Source organism: Solanum lycopersicum, chromosome 5, assembly GCF_036512215.1.
Source record: "Solanum lycopersicum chromosome 5, SLM_r2.1".
In the NCBI taxonomy this organism is placed as follows: domain Eukaryota; kingdom Viridiplantae; phylum Streptophyta; class Magnoliopsida; order Solanales; family Solanaceae; genus Solanum; species Solanum lycopersicum.
This window is the reverse complement of record NC_090804.1, coordinates 9,197,740-9,222,978: the sequence shown is the minus strand read 5'-3', so window position 1 is coordinate 9,222,978 and position 25,239 is coordinate 9,197,740. Positions and strand designations below refer to the sequence as shown.

The window sequence follows — 25,239 nt, the reverse complement described above, 5'->3', positions numbered from 1 at the left end:
ATATAGGAAGATCTGATGCAGACCTTTCCAACACTTTCACTGTCACCAAAGTTTTGAGAAACGTTTCAATGCTACCTTCGTGGCTCTAATTCCTAAGAAGGTGGGGGCAAATGATCTAAGAGACTTCAGACCAATCAGTCTCGTTACTGGGGTTTATAAATTAATTGCCAAAGTGTTGGCGGAAAGGCTGAAGAAGGTGATAGACAAGCTAGTCAACAAAATCAAATGACTTTCACTAAAGGGAGACAAATATTGGGTGTTGCTTTAATTGCTAGTGAATGTATTGATACTAGGAGTAGAGGAGATGTGTCGGGTGTAATGTGCAAACTGGATATTGAAAAAGCCTATGACCATCTTAATTGGGACTTCCTGATCAACACTTTTAGGCAAATGGGTTTTGGCCCTACATGGCTCAAGTGGATTGTGTCTTGTATTAAAACCACCAGGTTCTCCATTTTGGTTAATGAAGAACCTGTAGGTTTTTTTCATGCGGAAAAAGGTCTTAGACAAGGTGACCCTTTGTCCCCTTTCCTGTTTATCATTGATATGGAAGGGTTGGACAATTTGATGAGGAGAGCTTCTTCTAAACAACTGGATTTGGGGTTTCAGAATAAAAAACAGGATTAATAAGGTGATGGATATGACTCATTTACTGTATGTGGATGACACAATAACTTTTTGTGAAGCCGAGCAGGAACAACTCTGTCACATCAGAATTATTCTGGTAATTTTTGAGGCATGCTCTGGACTTAAAGTGAACTGGAGGAAAAGTAGCATTTTTCATATTAAAGAGGTCCAACAGATTCAAGCTTTGGCTAATATATTGAAGTGCAAGATAGAGAGGTTACCTACAGTTTATCTAGGTATGCCATTGGGTGCTAAGCATAAAGCAGTTAGCATCTGGGATGATGTACTAAGAAAATCAGAGAGGAGACTGGCACTTTGGAAATCTCAATATCTATTCTTTGGGGGAAGAGTCACTTTGATTAATTTTGTTTTAAGACTCTTTGCCAACATATGTGATGTCACTTTTTTCGATTCCCGGCAAGGTAGTCAAAGCTATCGACTCATTGATTTGAAACTTCCTTTGGCAAGGTAACGAGATTGAGGAGAGCTACAACTTAGTTAAATGGATGGCGGTCCAACAATGCAAAAGACATGGGGGTTTGGGAGTAAGAAACCTAAAAGGTACACAACAACAACTTACTCACCAAATGGTTGTGGAGATACAATTTGGAAGATCAAGCTATGGAAGGAACTCATTCAACACAAGTATGGTCAGGAAGATCAATGGTGTTCAGAGGAAGTGACAGAAACATATTGTGTGGGAATATGGAGGACTATAAGAAACCTATGGCTAGCTTTCATAGACAATGTAAGGATAAAGGTTGGTCGAGGAAATAAGGCTCTATTCTGGAAGGAAGACTGGATTGGTCAAGGCTCCTTGGAAAATTTATTCCCTGGGTTGTTTTCCATTTGCCTGAATCCTGAAAGCAAAATACAAGAAGTTTTGTCCCCACAAGGATAGAATTTGCTCTTTAGGAGATTTCTTAATGATTGGGAAATAGAGTGGGTAACGAATATGCTAGCTTTGATTGGAGATTTTTCCTGGCACAAATCTGGAAACAGATAAATTGTTATGGAGGCATCATACTGATGGTCAATTCTTTGTGAACAGATTGTATAAAAGGGATCTAACCACAATTGTGGGGAACAAATTAGGGCTATGGAGTGCTATATGGAATTGTGTAGCCCCTACTAAGGTGAAGTGTTTCACGTGGTTGGTAACTAGGAGAGCTTGCCTGACACATGATGAACTTCAAAGAGGGGAAAAATTATTGCCTCAAGATGTTATCTTTGTAAAGAGGCCCTAGAAACCAACAATCATCTTTTTCTCCATTGCAAAGTAACAACACAAATATGGGCTCTATTTACCAATATAATGAGTCTAATTGGGTTATGCCAGAACATACAACAGACCTACTAAGTTGCTGGGTCAAAAGGGGAGGTAGTAAAAGCTAGAGGAGGCGGTGGAGAACCGTACCTGCCTGTATGTGGTGGAGCATTTAGAAGGAGAGAAATCCGAGATTTTTTGTAGGGAAAGACTGCACTATAGAGAAGATTAAGTGGGAAGTAATTACCACTTTAGGTTTTTGGTGTATAGAAATGAACATAGAAGAAGAAATTCAACTAGTGGATTTCATAGGAGCTTTGTAAGTAGTCCTGTTTTTTGTTGGTTTTTCTATGTAACTAATACTTTTGGAGGTGACCAGCATAGACCTTAATACTGAGGAATACAATGTCACCAGTTTCAAAAAAAAAAAAGTTCATAAAGTCAAATGATCAACTTGCAAATCTATTTACCAAATCTCTCGCCATTCCTTGAGTTAGTTACATATATACAACTAACTTGAGGGGGTTGTGATATAATCATATATTTATATAAAAGAGAACCTTAGGCCCGCCTATGTGGCGCAACCACAAACCATGATTCTCTTTTAACTTATTTATTTCCAAAATTGGCATTCCCTTTCATGAAAAGTTGTGACTTTTGTGAAGAATTGTGACTTTTACGAAGAGTTGCAACTTTGATGAAGAGTTGGGACTTTTATGAAGAGTTGTAACTTTTATGGAAAATTGCGACTTTAATGAAAAATTGTGTCTTGTCCAAAGAGTTGTGACTTTTCTGATAATACACAATAAGCATTTATTCACACTACTTGTTGTCTATAAATAGAGGAATTTTCTCTCATTTTAAAACAACGAAAATTCTAAACTTCTTCTTCTTCTGTAGAATTTTATGTTCTTGTACTTTGCTCATGTTGAGTGACTAACTGAAACCATTGTTTTTGTATCAACACACTGGTGAATAGAATCGTTCTGTCCCGAGAAGATCTATTCCTTTAAACTTCGGGTACTAGAATGAAATAATTTCCTTAAGGGAACAATGTGCATTAAGTGGGCTCGATTGTTCCTTTATGTTTCAATTTATTATTGCAGATCCTGGCATATTTTTTTAACAATTATTAATTTATTTTTATTTTATTAATTTTTCTTTTTTGTTGACATGTTTTAAACTTTGTTGTTTATGTTTATGCTTTTGATGATTATGTTGAAGTAAAGATGTGTTAATCAAGAGTTTGATATAATCAATAGAGTATTGGTGTCATGTAGATAAGAATTCTTAAACTTGTAAAATAAATGACTTTAATCTTTATAGAGTTTTCAATGGCTAAAATATTTATGGGATGTGCGAGAAAGGACTTTGAGTGTTCAAAAATTATGGTGGTTCCACTCCACACTACCTTGGAGTTTTTTTTATTTAACTTTCTATATTATCGAGGCATTCAATCGATTAGTGACATTCAAAAAATAAAGGAATGTAGTGGGATGGTAAGTATTGTACTCAACCTTAATCAAACGTTTGGGGTTCAAATGTTGGGTTAGAGTCAATGAATTACCCCTTAAAGTAGGATGAATCTATATTAATCAAATATTAATGAAATAATTACCTCTGTATAAACTTTAGATTAAAAGTCCCGAAAAGAATGAAGTTTTAACCATAATGATCAAAACATAAACAATAAAATATGTCTTTTGGCTATCAAAGTAGTGTCGTCGACTGCATATGATTTTGAATAAGGGACTTGCCAAGACATCATTTAATCCAAATTATTTGAGCAACATACATAACTCATTGAACTCCAAGAGATGTGTTTTTATATTTTAATTAACCTATCAAGTATACAACTAATCATATAAGATGTGTAATATTTAGATTTTGTATTTAGTGGCCTTGAGTAGGAGAAAAACTCTCGCAATTGATGAATATAATGTTTGTACAGCTTTTTGAAAATACAAATATAGACACTGAAACAATAACATATCTTCTGTAAAGACTTTGGTGATGAACAACTAGAGTAAAATGAAGAATTAATAACAATATTCGTAAACACTTAGAATCAAATCTTTTTCGTTTTAAGATTAAAAAAACCTTTCATTTTGTCTTTGGATGAAAAATTCTTGACAATTTATCGTAGGGTTGTACCCATTCAAAAACACATGTATTATAAGATGTTTACAGGTAGATTATTGATGTAGTTCACCACCGCGCGAAGCGCGGACATTTTACCTAGTAATAAACATATTGTAGAATCAGTTTGAGTCAATTAGAGATTCTTTTAGGACTTGACATCCTTTCTCATTTTAGAATAGGTATACATCACTATTAAAACAACCAAAAGCTTGAGGGAACAATTAAGCTAAGGTTTATCTTGTTTTCTTTATACAAGCATAGTTTGTGCAACTTGTATGCACTAAGCTTGAAAGGGTAGTGTTGAGAATACTCCATAGATATTGTAGAATCATGTAGATATTATTAAAGTATGTACATATGATTTGCAATAAATAGAATCACTTACGGAGGATATTATTTCTTTTAAACAATGTAACCTTGATTTCCCCCCCTAGTTTAGAATAGGCATTTAAACACCCAATAGCTCTAGAGTATGATGAAGCTATCCATTCTCCTATCTTCCTCGATTGTATTACTTCATTTCTCACACCAAGTCATCAGTCACCAACCAACCATTTGTATCTCCTAGGATCGCTAAGAGGTTCCCCTTACCCTAGGATAAGCTTAGCATTTAGATCCATCGGAGTATCAATGGGTCTACATACTTGTCATTCATTATCTTTCAGAATGTCTAGCGCATACTTATGTAGTGAGATGAAAATTCCTTATTTGGACTGAGCGACTTCAATCAGCCTAGATCTTTAGTTTGGAAGTGTTGTAATTTAGTTATATCATCCTGATCATTGCCTAAGATAGCTATATCATCAATATATACATCCAAATAAATGCATAGATTTGCAGCAGTTTGTCGATAAAATATAACATGACTAGCCCCACCACGAGTCAATCGTAACTCTTGAATAATTGTGTTGAATTTTGCTTGAAGACTATTTGAAACAATATAGAGACCAGCATCCCCCCCCCCCCCCCCCCCTCCCCCCACAATAGATCACCCCACACCATTGAGAAAATATTTTGCTGCTCAATTGATAAAGAGTTCAATTGTGAGTAACAACCATAGATAGGAAGCCGTGACTGAAGCAATCTTTGCTTTGGGGGGGGGGGGGGTAAGTGTTTCACCATAGTCAAGTCTAGAGAGTTGCTTATAACACTTGACAACCAAACATGCCTTTAGTCAGATCAATCTGCCATCAGGGCCAACCTTTATCGTGTATGCATACCGAATATTGACTGATGATTTTCTAGGTGGCAAAGAAACAAGCTCCCAAGTACCACTAGAGTGTAAAATAACCATCTCATCAATCATACTTGTCTTCTGTCTGGATGAGACAGAGTTTCATCTATAGTCTTAGGAATAAAAATAGATGGAAGTGATGCCACATTGGCATATTAAGATAGTAACAAGCAATGATAACTCAAATAGGTATAATTAGGACTATGAATAAATTGAGTAGCAATAGAGGAGCCAGTGAGGGAGACATGTCTTCAACTCGCAAAAGATCTTGTGTCGAGCATGAGTTGTCTGGACCAGTTGAGGAGTGTGAATGTCTGTGATAAGTTAAGACTGGTGGAGCTGTAGGAGATGAATAGGTAATTCTTCAGAAACTTCTAGGTGTTCAGAAGAAGAGGGTATGAAAAAGTACAGTTTAGTTTCAAAAAGGTGACATCGGCGACATGCGGTACCGTCACAGATCAGGCAAGGAACATCGATTTCCTTTTTTCTATCTTTAATAACTAGAAATACTTCCGGAACTTATCCAAGATACGTAGATTTGTATAGACACTAATCTGAAACTAAGACTCTACTTTTTTTTTTTTGAAACTGTTAACTAAACTAAGACTGTACTTGTATACTGTTTAGGCATTTACATATCCAAATCTTGCTTTGTAAAGTTAGTTAACTGAGAAATCACATTATTTAGTTGAAATATGTCATTTGTGTATAAATGACGAGCTTTTTTCCAAACTTAAAAAGCAAGTTTGGAATGGATAACAGTGCATCAATTTCGTATCAATCGACTTTCATAAGAGGTTAGTGTAAGGATTTTAGACTGTGGTTCATAAACACTCTATCATGAAATCCTACCAATTATTCATATTCGTTTGAATTTAATAATTTTCGCGCACACCTACAACATTAGTAATTTAGTCAAGACTACATACCCCGATCAGCCATAACTTATTGTTGAATCTCGACTTAAATTGAGCAGAAGCACTTGATTTTGTCTTCTTGAGAAAACCAGTTTCTCTTTTCCTTCTCGTTCTTTCAGAATACTGTAGATGGAATACATTATTCTCTTTTAATATGGAGAGAGGGACCAAGTGGTTAATTCCCACTATCCGTCAAAGTGGGTGTTAGTATGGATAGAATTGTATATATTGTCCTACTTGGAATAGGATTATCATGTCGTGTCTATAAATATGGTTTATTGTGATAATGTAGAACACACTATTTCAATAATACTTCTGTTTATTTTTTCACAGTGGGTACTGGTAGGTTTTATAAAATAACTCCCTAATTATAAAATTAAGAGTTAAGAAATTATTTACTAAATCAAATAACAGCCCACCAAAACTTACAGTTACACAATTGGGCATCAACCTTTTCCCTATTCTTCCTAAACCTTCTCATCAATTTTTATGGCTTGTTTATCATTATAAAAAAATAATAATATTTATGGCTTGTTTATCATTCTAAAAAAATAATAATATTTATGGCTTGTTTAATCTAGTGATCTTGAACGCCTTGTCTTTTGCACCATAATTGAACATATGAAGATCAAGATAGACGTGTTTCACAATCCGTCAAGGGTTCTATGGTGATTATTTGCTGGATCCCATGTTTATAGAACCAAAAATATAAATCTGACTGACATTCTGATGAACCAAAAAAGTTTCAACACAAAATATGAACTATTTGACAAAATAGCTTTAGATCAATAATGATACAATTACCAATTTGCCCAACAATATCAGAAAATTGGCTAGGACTGGCTGGAAGTCCGAAACTTCACTAAATAGTGACTGAATTTTTGACAAAGGGTTTCGGTGACAGACGCTGACAGGAAATTGGACGGATTGAATCGGGATAAAAGAGCAATCTTCACAGAATAAGAATCTCGCTGGAAGGTGAAAGGAAATCGTACTCGGGGTATGAACTGGCGCATTGCCAGAGACTGGAGATCTGTTGGTGCATGGAGGCACGTTAGACGTATTTTTAGCTGGATTTTGGTCTTCTATTGGTGACATTGGTTTTTGCGCAACACCAATTTCTAAAAGACAATTATCCGGACAGCCTTTGCGATCATTGAAAATTATGCAGTGGTGGTCTTTTTTCTCTTGATGTTGCTAGTGATTGCACAACAAGTAGTTTAGCACAAGCGCTCTGATTCCATGTGAAATGATAGAACAAGGAGGAGCAAACTGAAGTTGATTATTCCCTCAATCACCTTGGTTTAAATACTAATTGCAAGTGTTAATATTTTAGCTACCTAGTATCAGGAAAGAATCAATCTAATTACTTCTAACAGTCCCCACTTGATACAGTGTCATTACAATATTCCCAACATTTACCATTTTAAATGTCAAGATTCATAGACACATATTATGTTAAGATTATCTGGTGATCTTATTATATTTTGATATGATTTGATTGATTCATACAGTGCAGAAATGTTGTCTGGCTACCTGGATCAGTCTCAGAAGCTTCTGTTACCGAGAATACGTGCATTACCTGCAGTCCAGGTTACTTTTCGGAATTCTTCTTCTCTCGTACTGGATTAGGTATCCTTATCCAATATATCTTTTTCCATATTTGGTTTCCTGATTTCTGAATATGACTTTCAGGACCTGTTTTCAAGATTCAGTTTAAATTTCGACAACAAGAAATACCGCCAGATTACAGTGTTCAACATTTAGGTATGCTGGAGAATAGGACTGTTTTGTGATATAATTTAAGTCTTACTGAGAAACCCTATCCCTTTTTATTTTCCAATGGAACATTAAATTGTTAAAGGACTTCCATGTTGGAGGTCTCAAGTTCGAAACCCCTTGCCAGTGAAAGCAAGGGGTTTGCCTTCTGGGTCGAGCTCGTCGCACCAGGCTTGCCTAGTGCCGGTTACCGTTCCTATGTGGTTTGGGAGCTATTGCATAGGAGCGGCGGTTTTACCCTGTGCGCACTTAAAGGGTAGCGACTGCGGGTTTCCCTTGTCATAAAAAAAAAAACAAAAAATTCCTTCAACAAATATGTATAAAGAAGTATAATGTGTGGTGGTTCCCTTTCTTAACATTTTGTCTTTAATGTTTTATCTTCTGACTCCATTTCCAATTATTTAATAAAACTAATCTTCTCTTTATGTTGAACATATATTTTAAAAACTCTCAAATACTAATGGTGAAGTCTGAATGATGAATATGCTCCAAGATATGTACAAATGGAATTCAAACTCACGAAAAATAATTATTTGCAAATTGCAATCCACCTTTTCTTTTCTGTGCGCAACATTTGTGGTGAACTGTTAAAGTTGATCAAATCTTCGCCAAGTTTAATACTGTACAATTTGGTGGGTGTTGAAGGTTGGCGGGACTTCAGATTGGGTAGTGACTGCAAGGTAGATGTGGAGGCATTACCAAAATGAACTTTTTGTGTTTAACTTTCCAAGAGCTACACAAAGCTGAAGATACTACTGTGGTGTCATTGCGGACAGCACAACTGAGTTGGACATTGTTAATTTCAACAAGCAAGCTGGAAATATTTCTCGGTGCTAATTGCTACGATATAAGATTGTGTTTTCTTTTCAATGGTACAAAGGGAGGGTAAACTAAAAATAGGAGAAAAGACTTTGACAGAAGAGTAAATTGCCACATGCTGCAAGAAATTGTCTTTTAGCATAGAAGTAATACAATGTCTTTAAAATAATATTGCCATACTAGTTGCTTAATTTATGTAAGTGCATTAACACAATTTATTGTTGCCTGTAGATAATGTAGTCATATAACCGTGAATGATTTATATATCTTGTCAGGTTGCATTGGTGGCTGTGATGATATTCTTAGGCAGCTTGTAGAAATTTGTGGAACTGGTTCTCGCAATAGTTCCAACCCTTCAGGTAAGGGACACCCATGTAGTGCTTCTTTGCTTTAATGTAGTTTCATGTCCAACCTCGGCAGTTTGCTTTTCTTTTTGAGGCAGTATTTAAGTTCCACAAAACAATGATTTGTTTTCTATATCTTCCAAAAAATAGTTGGAAGACAAAATGGAAAAAGTGAACTCCATTTTCTTGGAAGGAGGAGAACACTTGTATTGTGGATTTTTTTTGTGGAAACTGGAACGCTCTGCAAAAGCTGAAATCCAATTTGCATTATTGCCCAAGTGAATTATTATTATCTAGATTGATTGTTTCCCTTTCAATCGATAAATGTTCTATTTTGAATACGATTAGTAGCAGTTTATGTCGTCTGGTCGGTATTAGTACAATTAAATTTCAACCTTATGAAAACTCAAAAAAATAATATTTTAGTGGTCTAGTGATATATTTTTTTTTCAAAAAGTAAACCCAAAGTAATTGATGTAAAAAACCCTTAATCAGTTCTCTGTGGACCAAATCCAAACTCACTATTGTGTCTTAGAGAAAGACCATAAAAAAAATGAAGGCAAACCCAAATGCTCTAAAAGTTAGATGCCTTCAGTTACTGTCAAATTAATAATAAGTATTAAGCTTGTGTTACTGAACAAAATATTGGATGAATTTCTTGTAGTGTCGCTCAAAGTAAACTATGCTATATGTACAATGTAGTGAATATGGTAACTAGATCTGGAAATTCCTATACTTCAACTATACTATCATATACAAGGTAATGAAATGCTGTAAACCTCAATAAACACAAGGTAATGTACACCTATAACGATTCTGTAATACTCTCCCATCAAGATGGAGCATAAATTTTAATCATGCCAGCTTGTTACAAGGATATTCTGTCCAGTTTCCATGTAGACTTCTGTGAATATATCATCCAATTGCTCTCCTGACTTTACATAGCTAGTGGAGATCACGTTCTCTTGAATCTTTTCACAAATAAGGTGACAATCAACCTCAATATGTTTAATTCTTTCGTGGTACACTGGATTTGAGGTAATGTGTAGAACAACTTGATTATCATACAAAGTTTTGTTGGTGACACAGTCTTCAATTAAAAGGTGATGTACCCACAGTATTTCACATGTGAACTGAACCATAACCCTGGACAGATTCTGCACTGGATGGAGATAAAATAATTTGCTTCTTGCTCCTTAATGGCAACAGGTTCCCACCAATAGGGATCCAACAACCTAAAATAGATCTTTTGTCAATTCTTGATCCAACCTAATCATCATCTGCAAAACACTAAATATAGTGCCATGATCACAAAACTATATGCCAAGTCTAGGGACTCCTTTCAATTGACAGTGGTTCTCTTCTCACTTGAGGCCATTAGAAGAAGAGGTTGGCTCACCTAGAACTCCTTGCCGTGGCTCGTTATTTGCTCTCCTGCCTTTGTCACCTGAGGCCTTGCTTGTTGCATGAGCAAGCTTGGCCTACCCAGGTAGCAATAGAGCTTGTGCTTGGGAGGGATTGGTACTTGACTTATTGTCTCACTGCAAAACGTCCCTCGCGATGCGAGGATATCACAGGAGAGCAATATTTCAGAGGTATATATTCAAGTAAGTTTTTTTTTTTTGAAGTAGGTAAGGACTTTTTTAAGCAACATTTGACTGGTAATAATGTGAATTTAATCAAGCAAAGACAACACCAAGCGGAACTAAATCAATAAATATCTGAAGAGGAACAAGTCCAACTAAGCGGAACTGAATCAATAAATATCTGAAGAGGAACAAGTCCAACTAGTCTGAATAATTATAATAAACATAACATGAGTTTAGTAGTGACTGAAAGGACCACTTAATAACTCAATATGAATCTACTGATATGTTTGAAAAGCCTCTAACTGCCCCAACTAACTCTTAACAAAATTGAAAACTGAGTATGAAATGGAAAGCACGTCTATTGTCCAGGAAGTATAGAGGACTCACCACTGAAGCTGATGAAGTCGAATCAAGAATCGATCTAAGCGTGATTTGGATGTTGAGTGCCTAACCTACATCATGAAAGCAGGTAGTGCAGAGTATGCGCCAGTACTTGAAAATGTACCGATCATGCAGGATATAGATATACTAAGCTGAACAAATATATATGAGCCGAACAAAGCATAACTGAGCAATGACATAATCTGAGCAAGAATATAAATACTGAAACATAATTGAAAAGCTAAGATAAATGCAATGACTAAGTACTAATTATGAAGATAACATGCTGAACTATATACTGACATAAATGTTGAAAACATGGTCAATGCACTAAGAATCTGATTGTGGGTAGCTACTGTTAACCGACATAAATCATGTGAGCTAAACATGGAGTCCGATGTATAAGCTCCATCGCGAGGACTCAATATACCTTATCAGGGGTATAAAGGTATGCTTGTGGTGTGATCATAAATACCGATGTCCAAAATAGAGGATTTATAATCTGATGCGGGTACTAGTCTGGACTATGAGGGTAGGCTGAAACCCTAGTCCAACTCGGTGCTAAGTCTACTCCCAATTGAATACATATGAAGCTAAAATGCACTAAATACTTAATAGTGCCAAATGGTGACATGATAATTGAGAATGCAACTTATATACTGAATGTGACATTCAAAATCTGGAGCATGAATTTCTTTTTAACTGATCTAGCAAGTATGATTCATGAACTAAGAGAATTTATACAAACTAAGGTTCTGACTTTGATACGAGGAATTAAACAAAGTTTCCAAGAAAACACGTTATTTAGACTATGAATACTATAACATCTGAAATCACCATAATTCCTCTAAGATTGTACAAACCTTAGGCTTAAACAAGTTATGTGGAATCAAGGAACTGACTGAATTCTAGGGACATAGTGGATGAAAGGAACCCACTAGTGAAATCTCACATATTCGATGACAATTTATGGAGAACTCCTTTAGATTTTAGGGTTGAACTTTGAAGAACACATTTCCTTGTTCTCAGAAGCAATTGGCACCTCTTTCTCTTCTTTTCGTCCTAACTTTGATGATTTTAGTAGAATAAGGGTTTTGGGTAGGTTTTGACTAGATTATTAGGCTGATACGGAGTAAAACGACGTAGTTTAGGCATCAAACGACATAGTTTAAGTGCCCAAAGCATATAAGTAAAGACCAAAATGACCCTGACTTAAAAGCCGACAAAGGCCATCCATAAGGCCATTGACAGACCGTAGTTAAAACCATGGCCTGTTGACTGGGTTGTGGTTCGTGGCTAGACCGACATGGCTTCACTAAGACAAGCATAACGTTTTACTCCGATCTTGGATTTTAGCAAACTTGGTGGCTTTGAAAGAGGATTTGATTATCTTTAATTTGATAAGTCATGGGCCGCCTCATTCATTTTGTGCTAAAAGATATGACTGTTTGAAGTTGACCCAAAAGTTATTTTCCTCTAAACAACTACTAAACCACAGACCCTACTGGTAGGTTGTGGGTGGGATCAGAGATTCCTAAATCATGGACCCCAAAATGACGACCCCACTTACAGACCGTCCATGGCTTCTGTGGTTCTGGCACCAGGTCATGGAAAGTTGCATTTTTTCTATTTTTTCGAATTTGAGGTGTTATACAATGTATTGCACTGGCCCCTATTTATAGACACTACTAGTGGCAGTGTTTTGGAAGTGAGAAGTGGAAAAAGTGACGGGGCTCGCTTCATAGAAGCGCACACTTTTTAAAAATAAAGCGATATTTAGTATAAAAATAAAAAAATATCAAATAACTAAATAGATGTAATATATTTTTAGGTTAAAAGTAAATAGATAGTAAATAATCCTCATAAGTCATAAAATATAAAGCAAAAACATTATTAAAAAAAAAAAGCAATAGCAGAGCAGTCACAACCCCGCATAGAAGAAAAGAAGAAAAGACGAGAAAATAGAATTTACAGCAGTCGCAACAATAAAAATATAGAAAAAAACTCGCGGAGCAGCCTCGCAGTCGCGAAAGGAGGTATTGTGAAGTCGTGAAAGGAGATTTCAATTTTTTTTTAAAAAAAACCTTACAAATTCTTAAAGAAAACCTAATTAGTGCTTGTTCTAATTAAGAGTGTCGCATTCTCTTTTCTTGCGCTTCTCGGTTCAAATGTAGAAGCAATCGCTTTTTGAATGCTGCCTCGCTTCAGGGAAGAAAAGCGCAAAGGTGCGCTTAAGCCCTAAAGCGAGGCTCAAAACGTGTTGAGCGCTTCATCTCGCTTTATATGCGCTTCTGTGTCGTAATTATAGTTCTCCAACAAACTTTTCCTGGTCAATGAGCCTCTTATGAAGAACTGACACTAAACAATTGATATTTCACTTTATCATAACTTTTTTTCAATTTTTTTGGTCAGATAGTTGTAATTCAAGTTTATAATTATTAGTCTTGGACTAAACATACACATTTTATTTTTTCTCCCTTTGCGCCTTTTTTCATTAAAGCTCACACTTTATTTGTGCTTTGCACTCAAAGCCCTACGGACCTTAGAGTTTTTTTGCGCTTTTCGTTTTTAATAATACTGGTTGCGCCTCGCCTTGCTCTTTTTAAGACACTGACTAGTAGTTTCAAACGGGTGGGCTGGGTAAAATTTGGACGGGTTGAAAATAGGTCGACATCAAATGGGTAATAATTCACCCCCCACCCCCCCTTCCCATATTTGATATGGGTAAAATGGATTGGATAACAAATGGGTTGGGTAAAATACAAGTTTACCTATATTTTCACGAGTACATTGTATTCTACTTAAGAATTCAACATGGAGAAAATATTTTAGACTTATTTAGATAAAAAATGTTGAAAATACTTTATATAGTTTTATTGTATCATAGAAGTCAAAAATAGAATTCCTTTAATGTTTCAGTATAAAATAAAATTTATGTAATAACAAGGGGAAAATATTTTTAATTTCCAAGTAAATGAATATATGTATCTTAGGATTAAAACATGTTTAATGCACTATGTCAATAGTAATACATGATTTGCTTATTCTATACTATCTTTTCTTATCCAATATAAAATTAATTAAATAAATAAAATATAATTATAATAACAAAGAAATGTAAATTTAAAAAATACTTCACCTTTTCAGTTACATGGAAGAATAATTAGTTTTATAGAAGATACAAAAAGCAAGAGAAGTTGCAATATTTTTAGTTATATCATGAATTTTGAGTGAATAAAAATTGAAAGTTTAACCCATATGACTAATCATATTATACCCATAGTTTACACAGTTTAATTTTTACCCATTTAAAATATCACTCACCCAACCCGTTAAAATATGAGCGGATTTGGCAAGTTATCAAAATATGGGTTCATTTTGTCGGCACTAGACACTACATAATAATCTTTATCCATGTAAAGACTGTATACAATCCTATTCATGTTTTAACTCTTTCCCTTAAGTTGGTGCATATAAGCTATATGTACCAACCTTGTTACAAATGTAACTAATACGAGGACCCATGAGGGACGTGGTGAAAATATTTACAAGCTGATCACTTGATTTCACCAATTTGTAACAATAACCCCTAAGAATATCTTTTCTCTCACCAAGTGACATCCAATTTCAATATGTTAGTCCTCTCGTGAAAACATAATTTGATACAATATGAAGGACCACTTTATTATCGCATACAAGTTCCATATGATTGATTTCTCTAATTTTTAAATCTTTGAGCAATTGTTTGATCCAAACTTGCTCACAAGTGGTTACCATCACTATTCTATATTATGCTTCTGCACTAGATCGAGCAATCACATTTTGTTTTTACTTTTTAGACATAGGTCAAAACACAATATCTAAATGTAGAACGTCTATTAGAAGGTGATCCTGCCTAATCAACATTTCAATATCTAACTAGGGATGTGCAAAAACCGAGCCGACCGATAAATCAAACTGAAAAAAGTGTTATTGGGTTTATAAAAAAAATTATTGGGTTTTGGTTCGGTATCAGTTTTTATTATTGAGTTATTGGGTAAACCGATAACCCAATAAGACGATTATAATTTATTATTTTATCCTTCCTAATTATTAAATATTAATAATTTAATATATAATTAGACACTATAGCTATATCAAATTATTAGTACTTTACCAACTTCACACTAAACCGCTTTATTAGTTTTTACTATTTACTCAAAACCTAAAGATTAAAGTAAGGGGTTCATAATTGTAGCGATTAGATATTAGTTTTCGTTTTAGTCTTGTTGGACTAGTTTATTTTAGTTTTAGTTTGTAATTGTAGGTCCGTAATTTGATTAACATAAAAAATTTAATACTATGATTTGGTGATAACATTTAACTATAGCTTTCGTACTATATTTTCTCTTATTGATGCAATTGCTCATTATCTTTTTTGTTTCACTATATCAAAGCATTTAGAGAAGTGAGAAGACATTATATTTTACGGACATTTTCTCATTGGGTAAACCGAAAATTGAACCAATAATGATCAAAAATCGATAAACTGAAAACCGATTAATAATGTCTTATCGGTTTGTTACTGGGTTAACATATTTAAAAACCCAAAAATTGATAATACATAAAACTGAACCGAACCGACCGATGCACACCCCTATATCCAACAACTTGCTCATGGCCTGATTCGTGAAAACTTGTCAAGAATGTGGATAGCTGAGTCTGACGGAGGATCCATAAATTGATAAATGTCAGGTCTACTAATCGCGAGATAATTTAATGTACCAACCAATCGTCCTTATGGACCTTGGACCCAACTCAACTCCAAAAAAACTAGCTTAAGATGTGAGGATTGCCCAATGCATATTGAAGAGACCGCCACTCCCTCAAAGGGCTAACGTGGGACTCTTCAAACTACCCCTCACGCCAAGTGTTGGACATGTGGTGCATGGGCAACTTAACATGGGGATCCTACATTAGAAATGAAAACTGTGATGAGTCTTGCTCTGATACCATGTGAGAAATAAAGGAGAAAAGTATTATTGACTTGTGTTGAGGACATTGTTACATCGACCCGAAGCCCTATGTGTACATTATAATTCTTTTCCATGTAGGAGACTGTACAATCCTATTTCTGTTCCTATTCTAACCAAGCTTTTTGATAACAAAGTATGAATATAAAAAAGGTGGTCATTTCTTTTACCTGCAGTAATGCCATCTCCAGATGCAGACATATAAGAAGTTTAATGGGTTAGAGCCATATCTTTAATCCCAAAAACATCAAATTATGCTCCTTGGTGTAGTAATGAATCTTAGAATCCTTCGACTTCATGTCAACTTGGTGTCAAACCTCTGGGAGGATTTTATTCCAGAGAAACTCTCTCTCTCTTATTTCTTAACACTTCGATATCTGCAAGATTGAAGATCCCATGGTTTTTGTACGAGTATCTTTGCTTTATCACCAGATTCCCATAGTGGAAATGAGAGGTTGAGATCATAAAATGATAACCTCTCTCCAAGCTTCTTCGAAATCCTTGTTGAGTGTAATGTGGTTAATCTCACAATTGTGTCGAGGAATGAGAATGTATTGAAGTAAAACATTATTGTATGTGGGACACATTAGATTGAATAGAAATTAATTCAGCACTAACATAGCATACAAACTCAAACAAATAAAGCAGTATGTAACATTTTTTAATACTCACTCCGTCCAAATGTAAAAGTATTTGACTAGGCATGGAGTTCAAAATAAATGAAAGACTTTTGAAACAAGTCATTTAAAACTAGCCATTAAATTATGTCGTTAACTCGTTATAAGTCACCTCATTAAGGGAAAACTGGAAGCTTAAAGTTAAATTGCTACTAAATATAGATAGATGTCATATTTTTTGCAATTGAATAAAAAGGAAAAGATTATTACATAAATTAGGATAGAGGGAGTATAAACATTACATTATTGATGACTTCCAATCCTTGTCCACTTCAAGTTGACTTCTTTTGACTATTTAAACACCATCGTGTCACAGCCTTAGACTTCTACTAAGTACACCGTGCTACACTTGACAACTAGCTCACGAATCTTTTACGATCTTGCAAGCTCAAGTAAACTTTTTTGACACTTGATCGCTAAGGGAATGAAGAAGACACAAGAGAATTACTTAAGATGGCTTCTGTACATGACTTCCGAATTACTATACTTTCAAGAAGTAAAACTAGAAACCCCATAGTCAGGATGAGTAACAACAAGAAAGTATAATCGTGTTCTTCGTTCTTCACAAAAGTAAGAATAAAGAGAGAAATATTGGAACTGCAACTTGTCCAAAAACTCGTTCAAGCTAACTACCAAAGCAGTCTCCTTGTCAACATTAATCATCTGACTTTCATTTAGAAACTTTGTAGGCTAATTTGGCTGCCACCAGGCACCAGCTAACCTACTAAAACTTTCAACCAACGCGTTTTTGAGTAATCTATTTCTTTCGATTGAACAATTTAGTTAGGAAAGACTGATGACTGCATAATAATCAAACAATCTGAGACTTTTGTATGTATATCATGATTTGTTTGTTGCTGTAGGAACTTAATTTCCTAAGTGATATACTTGTCTCCTTAGGACTGACTGTAGCTGGGGTTCTTTTGCCAGGCAGAGGACGTGGGAACCCTACAGCATTCAGCAGTGCACAAAGAGACAATTCCAGAGCACAAAGTTCTTGTGCATACTGCAGGCAAACAGGGCATTTGTCAAATGATTGTCCTTCACAGGCTTCTCGTGATCGCACTGCTCGGGCTCAGGAAGTTGACAATGGTTTGGTGCTCTTCTGTTACCTTATCTGTATATCTTGTATACAATGATCAACACCTCCTGCAATTTTCCCACCCTCCTTCTGGCTTCTGTAGCCGTAGTTGAATTTTGGAATGAAGCAAAAGTTCTCACTTTGGCCTTTGGCCACCAAATTGGTCTTTGAGTATGAGAATTGAGATATCTATGCAATTTGGGTTATTTAGCTGTTTATATCTCTTACCAACATAAGGTTGTTCTCCAGTTACATTTACTCTCTATTCTTTCCACTTCTCACCCTATCAATTAGAACATTGTTGAAGCAACTAAAGAATACATGAAGTGAAACAGTGAAAGTAGAACTCACAATGTGAAAAGTATTGGTCATGTGATATAGTGTCTGTTCCTCTCTGTTGTTAATTAAAATGACATTGTTGACGCCTTAGTATTAAGCAGAACAGGCGCACATTCAGTGGTGTATTCTCTTGAGAAAGCCATGTGCATTACATGCACCACCTTATGTTGAATGTTACGATCCTTCAATAACATTATGGCTGATCCCTTCTGACAATGCAGGAGAATCTTCAATGCCTTGTAATTCGTGTGGAGCACCTTGCATTTTGCGCACTGCCAATACTGCCAACAACAGGGGAAGAAAGTTCTTTTCATGTCAATCATCGGAGTGCAACTTTTTCGTGTAGGGAAAACTAAATTTTAACACGAGTCTTTATCTTTATACATGGTTTCCACCTGCAAACTTACTATATATAAATATTTCTATCTTGTTGTTCACTCCAATTCTTCATTATAGTATGATCCATGATCTATCATGATGCAACCCTGTAAATGCTCAAAACTAATTATAGTTCTTCACCAATAGCTGCCTCAGACATGTCATAGTTGACAATATCATGTTCTGTTCGACAATCTGTAAAACAATGTCAGTCTATCTCACTTTAATAGTTACACTCATTTGCAAACAGAAACCACATCATCATACTGCTAGAAACTCTTTTATGAATTAGAGGTAGTTGCTATTCAGGAGGACGAAAAAATTGAATTGCTGACATTTGAACTTCGTTATAATTGCTCAGACCTCTGTATTACTCAGTTCTTGATTACGTTAAAGTAGTTTGTTTAGTTGATACACCTTTTTTATCTGTACTACAGATGGGAAGATAATCTCAGTGGAGGAAGAGCAGAGCGTGCAAATACTTCTGCATCCACTAGCAGCGGAAGAGGTGGCCGTGGTCGTGGCCGTGGCCAGAGTGGTGCGCATTCCAGTAACGTGTCATTTGTGTCAGCAACAGGTGAACCAATAACTGTCAGATGTTTCATCTGCGGTGATCCAGGTCATTTTGCTAATGTTTGCCCACGCCGTGGTTGATGAATTTCGAACTCTTTTGCATTGAAGGTGTTTGCTTTGAATGGGCAACTCTTTACTCCCAGAAGTAATATTTTTTTTATGGTACCCATTTTGTGTGCTTGGTCATTGCAATGTTCCTGGCAAGGGAGATGATGCACTCGGTCATTAATTTATATTCTCTTCTAAATAGGATGTGAACATAATGCCCATTCATTGTTCAGAATATATCTATTTGTCTCGAGCTGGCGTGCAAATAGAATTTCATTTGTTTACATGACTGATAAATGATAACTTCAGCTCTCTAATTACCCTTTATAGAGATAGTTTTAAAAAATTATCAAATATAGTTATACTTTGATTTCATACCACTCAAAATATAACTATGATTTGATAATTTTATGGAACTATTAATATAGAATTGATGATAATTATGATTCTAAACTATAAAGTTTACTCTAAACATAACCAGGTAAGTTCAAATCTGTTGACTAATTTTCAGTTATAAGACCAATCATAGGGTTCATGACCTCTGAAAATATTTCAATTTAATTTACTAGCTAGTAATGTTGCTGCTATAGATAACTAGTAATGTGTCATTCCTAGACAAAGTGGATGACTAGCAACCTTCAATTAATCAAAGAAATGCATCCATAATTCTTAAACATTGACCATTTTCACCTAACAATATAATCTTGTAATGTTCCTCAATTTCGACCTTTAGGTTGTGAGAGTTATTAAGAGATAAAAAAGGTGGAAGCTCTTGAGTGAGAGGCGAACAAAAAAAAATAGTTTTGACATAAGAAAGTTGTCCGAATGATAGGCATCATTTACTTTCAATTAACATATACCAAAACGGACAATTCGTTCACCCAATTGTGAGTTTGACTAACAAATTTGACTCTGTCATCCATCAGTTACCTTAAATCTGAATTTGAAATAATATTACATAAATTTTAAAGATAATTCTTCAATAACGAGTTACAATTCTTTATATTAATTAAGAATTGTGAAGTCCTTTTTTTTTAATTCTTGTAATGACACCGGCATGGATTTGGTAAGAAAAAGTATGTATGTAATGTGACATTTAAAACTCATAATTATGAGTTATCACTTAAATATTCTTTAATTTTTTTAAAAAAAACTAACTTAAAGAATGATATAATAAAAAATATTAAAATTCAATTACAGATGAGAATATTTTGTAACGTTGAGGAAACATTGGAAACTGTCAGAGGGTAAGGAGGGGTGTGGATTCCAAGAGAGTGTAAAACAGTCCGCATCTGCATAAGCTAACTTTGACTAAAGTAATTGACAAATACCATCTCTATAATAGTTTTTAAAATCGATTAGGTTGAGATATAAAGTATAATAATTTTAGACATATAATATAAGACTATTTTTATCTTGCCTTTGATTATAGGTATTAGAAAATCTTATAATTATTTATTCCTTTAATAATTCTAAAATAATTTATTCACAACCACACACTTGCGATCAACATGGTTTTTCCTCTTATCAATCTTTTCCTAGATCATTATTTTGAGAAAGCTAGAAAATGAAGGGGGGGGGGGGGAAGGAAATTAGAAGTTGTCACAATCCAAAGTTAAAGTTGTGATGACACTTGTATTCTAAATCGATAGATAAGCTAAATCAATACTTTAACCAATTTAATCAAATTAATAAAAATAAAAGGACAAGCGACAAACGATGTATTCCAAAACTTGTTGTCATAATTCTTTCAAAAGTATTAAATGCAAAAAAACTAAAATATCATTCGAGTTTTGGTATCACAAGTACATAAAAATTTGACAATATACACATTTAAGCATAAGAAATATCATAATATGAATACTAAATCGATAGAATAAACTAAAAGATAAATGAAAGGTATGGTTTATAGACTCACATGACAAATACCTTATAATAGTTAAAAAACAAATCACCAACCAAAACACATTTCGACATTACTCCCTCCATTCCACTTTATTTGACATTATATTTTTTTTATTACATACTTGTAATTAGAAGAAGAATTGACATTTTAATTTTATTCTTTTAATATTTCCTTAATTGAAGAGAGATGTGTATGGCCACACAAATATCATCATAACAATTTGTGTCGAGTCAAACTACATCAAATAAAAAGACGTTTGCACATATTAATTAAAGAAAGAAAGTTACTAGTAGTAATAGTTAGTAAATGTGAATTATAGATACACAAATAGATAGTATTATTATTATTATTATTATTACCAACAGAAAGAAGAAGGTAACTTAAAGGAGAAAGAAGAAGGAAGATGACCAGTCCTCCTTATATAATCTGCCTTTTCTGATGTCTTCACAGCTTTTTCATTCAACTCTGCTTCTGCATTACCTCTTTTCTCTTCTGCTATTCTTCTTGATGCTGCCAATTTGTTTTTGTACTTCTCCTCTGCCCTTGCTTTTATTCTCTCTGCCTTCACCTGCAAAATCAATCGATAAAGTTCAGTGATCATACGTGAAAAAAGTAATTTTAGTATACCACATAGGGTAGTTAATTATTTTCAAAAGTTAAATTGATATTAAGTTCATACTCAGCGTAACAACAATAACGATAATATACCTAGCGAAATCGTACAAGTGAGGTCTGCAAATGATAGAATGTAAGCAGAGATGGAATCTCACAAGTGGAGTCTGGAGAGGATCAAATGTATGCAAACCTTACCACTAGGCTCATAGAAATCCTACTAGTGGGGTATGGAAAGGGTAAAATGTATACAAACCTTACCACTGCCTTGTAGAGGTAGAGAGAACTGTTTTCGAAAGACTGATAATTTGCATCAATGAATTTTAAAATATTAAATCCGCCTCTAACGATGACTCGAATAGTTACCATCACAGGAAAGAACATATAGGGAATGAAATGGATTAAGATATATTACCTCCATTCTTTTCATTTCCATTTCAGCTTTCCTCTTTTCATGATTTTCCCAAGCTTGTATTTTCACCTCTTCGCGCTTATACCTGCATTTATTTGCTATTACTCATATGATTACAAGTTGTTAATAAATACTTATAAGTGTTGAAACTGGTTTTATAGATTTTGACGGAAGTGTTGAAACTGACAATGAGTACTAATTCCGAATCAGTGAGGCAGATTATTGAGTACATTACCTTGCCATATACTTAGCACGTTCAGCCTCATCCCACGCCATTGCACGAGTCTCGAGTGGATTAACCTTGTTGGGATGGTCTGTTTCCTTCTTAGCTGCTAATTCATTGTCAATAGTTTCTTCTACATCACGAACGACTCGTGTAGTCCCTGCATTTCCCCTGTTTTGACCAATGTTGGCAACAATTTGACCGTTTTCGATTGTCCCATTTTGTCCCCTAATAGGAGTAGAAGATCCTGATGATATTGGGCTTCTTACTGCTGGAGTTGTGGCTCTTATTGGTGTTGCTGTTCTTGATGGTTCTTGGCTTGCAATTGGTGTCATTTCTGTTCCCATATCCCTCACACATATCGATCGAACAACGGATGCAAAGTTGTTATTATTCTTATTTATTCTCCATATTGATTCATCACAATCAACTTTCTTTGTTTCAACTTCAAATTGAATCATACTAGAATCTCCTTCATCGTCACTCGAATACTCTTCTTTCTTTGGAACAGGTGCAATCAACCTTAAGTCATCAGCATTCGAGTTTCGAGGTGTGGCTTTCGATTGATGTTTTTCTCCTCTTGATAGATTAACTAACCATTTTTGTGCATCATCCCATTTTGATGGTGTTGGTTTACCTAATGCTGCTGTTCTATGATGAGTCGAAGCTCGATTTGTTCCATGAAACTCAAAATTCATACTACTGCCTCCTACAACCTCTTGTTCTTTTTGTCCATAATTCAAACATCCTTTATCCTCTATAGATCTCATTTTCTCACTCTTCTACTGTTGAAAATCTTACGGAAAATACCTTCACCACCACGAATACTTCTACTTTTCCAACAATTACCATGGATTTACAAGGTAGATCTACAAATACAAAGTTTTTCATCAATTACAATAGGAAATCAACATTCAACAATTACAAAACTTCTTATGATTTTAACACTTAGATCATATGCTAAGTTAAATTAATTGTACTAAATGCAACAAAAGAACTTATCTCAACACAAACAAGTGAGACACAATAGGAAATCAACATTCAACAATTACAAACCTTCTTATGTTTTTAACACTTAAATCATATGCTAAGTTAAATCAATTGTACTAAATGCAACAAAAAACTTATCTTTACACAAACAAGTGAGACACAATAGGAGATCAACATTCAACAATTACAAACCTTCTTATGTTTTAACACTTAAATCATATGCTAAGTTAAATTAATTGTACTAAATACAACAAAAAACTTATCTTTACACAAACAAGTGAGACACAAGAGGAAATCAACATTCAACAATTATAAACCTTCTTATGATTTTAACTCTTAGATCATATGCTAAGTTAAATTAATTGTACTAAATGCAACCAAAAACTTATCTTAACACAAACAAGTGAGACACAATAGGTAATCAACATTCAACAATTACAAACCTTCTTATGTTTTAACACTTAATTAAATCATATGCTAAGTTAAATTAAGTGTACCAAATGCAACAAAAACTTATCTTTAGAAAAACAAGTGAAGTTAATTTAATTAGTAAGAGAGTAAAGAATGATATAAACTAAGATGAAGAGAAGCTGACCATTCACATGCTGAAGAGCAAAGCAGAGAATACTAAAGCCTTGGAACTATGAATTTTTGAGATACAAGTTCAGATCCACTCTCAAAACTTTAATACTAAAATACTCTTCATTTGCATGCTACACACCAAAAAATAAACTACTCTAGACTACACTAGTGTAAAAATAATAATAATTTAATACTATTATTAGTATATTCTAACATGTAGTAACAAATAATTAGATATTTTTTTATAACTATCTGAAAATAACTTGATATTATATAAAAAAAATTACACTACTTATATATAGAAATTTATTTTCATTTTGTGTGACATTCTTTCTCTTTTGATTTCTCACTTGGTGTTTGGAGATTTTATTGAAACTCTACTAAATTCAGACAATGTACTATAGGATCCATCTAGAAGTAGAGATGATTTTTTTCATACTCAGCTCGAATCTGAGACGTCTAGTTGAGGATAGAGCAATTCCACCACTACATCACCAAATTTTTCTTCCATATTTTTAATTACACAAATATCTAAAAGTTATTTTACAATACAAGTTTGAAAAATATTCTTTTTTCTAGTATCACATAAAATATAAAATGGAGAAAATAATACAAAGGAAAAGGGAACAAAATTTCCTCTTTCTCTGTGATGAAGTACTAACTCTATAACCTAGAAAGTAGTGCATATTATTCCTAAAAATACAGAGTGACTTTTGTAACTTACCTCCCACTATTTCACTCTCTATGGAATCTTGGGAATAGTTTCTATGACACCTTAACCCAAAAGACCATACATAAATAATGATTCTTGTGATTTTTTTACATCATTGCTCTACCATATATAGAATATAAAAAAGATAATTTCATTCAATATTTGATTATACATACTTTCGAAATTGTAACGGTTAGTAGCTAAGTAACAAAAGGCAGCTGTAGACATCAATTGAGAGTGACACTTGGGGTTGGGGGGTGTACAATATTTAATGTAAATGTCAGTATGTGAGTTTTTGGCAGTGTTAAATTAGATAGATTGATAATAAACAAAAAAAAAATTCTGATTAATTTCACATGGCCAGGATGGGCATAGGACTGTGTTATTTGTTTCATAGACTATTTTTGTGTAACAATTTCTGAAAATATTAAAAGGTTATGCCCCAATTTTTTTTGACTATATATGGAGGTACTCTTTTGAGGACCACACTAGTGGATTTACGATGGGTTTATTGAATGATTTTTTATTTAACATAGGTAGGAGAAAATGAGTAATTATTCTTTTTATTTGAGTTAACTTTTTTTAATTATACACT

The 25,239-nt window shown here is 34.2% G+C and overlaps 2 protein-coding genes across 9 annotated transcripts in view; one reads left to right on the top strand and one right to left on the bottom strand.

The window, feature by feature from the left end:
- Positions 1-19,491, top strand: part of LOC101262415 (DNA topoisomerase 3-alpha) — a 45,099-nt gene extending 25,608 nt beyond the window's left edge. For 5 of the 6 annotated variants that reach the window (XM_010322680.4, XM_069297920.1, XM_069297921.1 and 2 more), the window contains 6 exons: positions 7,702-7,780; positions 7,883-7,954; positions 9,061-9,144; positions 17,719-17,880; positions 18,430-18,550; positions 19,024-19,491. In XM_010322680.4, the coding sequence (XP_010320982.2) occupies positions 7,702-7,780; positions 7,883-7,954; positions 9,061-9,144; positions 17,719-17,880; positions 18,430-18,550; positions 19,024-19,240 (735 nt within the window). In that variant the 3' untranslated portion in view covers positions 19,241-19,491. Of the gene's footprint in view, positions 1-7,701; positions 7,781-7,882; positions 7,955-9,060; positions 9,145-17,718; positions 17,886-18,429; positions 18,551-19,023 lie in introns of all 6 variants that reach the window. The other variant, XM_019214082.3, reaches the window with a different exon arrangement.
- Positions 19,492-21,382: 1,891 nt separating this feature from the next.
- LOC101262111 (remorin 1.4) lies at positions 21,383-24,862 on the bottom strand. 3 transcript variants are annotated; one of them, XM_010322678.3, is made up of 4 exons: positions 24,657-24,862; positions 22,373-23,229; positions 22,141-22,222; positions 21,383-21,681 (listed from the first exon to the last, which is right to left on the bottom strand). In XM_010322678.3, exons 2-4 carry the CDS (start codon positions 23,128-23,130, stop codon positions 21,469-21,471), a joined length of 1,053 nt encoding a protein of 350 aa, XP_010320980.1. In that variant the 5' UTR covers positions 23,131-23,229; positions 24,657-24,862; the 3' UTR covers positions 21,383-21,468. The 3 variants fall into 3 exon arrangements, with proteins under 3 accessions (XP_010320980.1, XP_004239190.1, XP_010320981.1); XM_004239142.5 differs by having other exon boundaries at positions 23,946-24,744; XM_010322679.4 differs by lacking the exon at positions 24,657-24,862 and adding an exon at positions 24,372-24,616.
- Between the last annotated feature and the right edge of the window lie 377 nt (positions 24,863-25,239).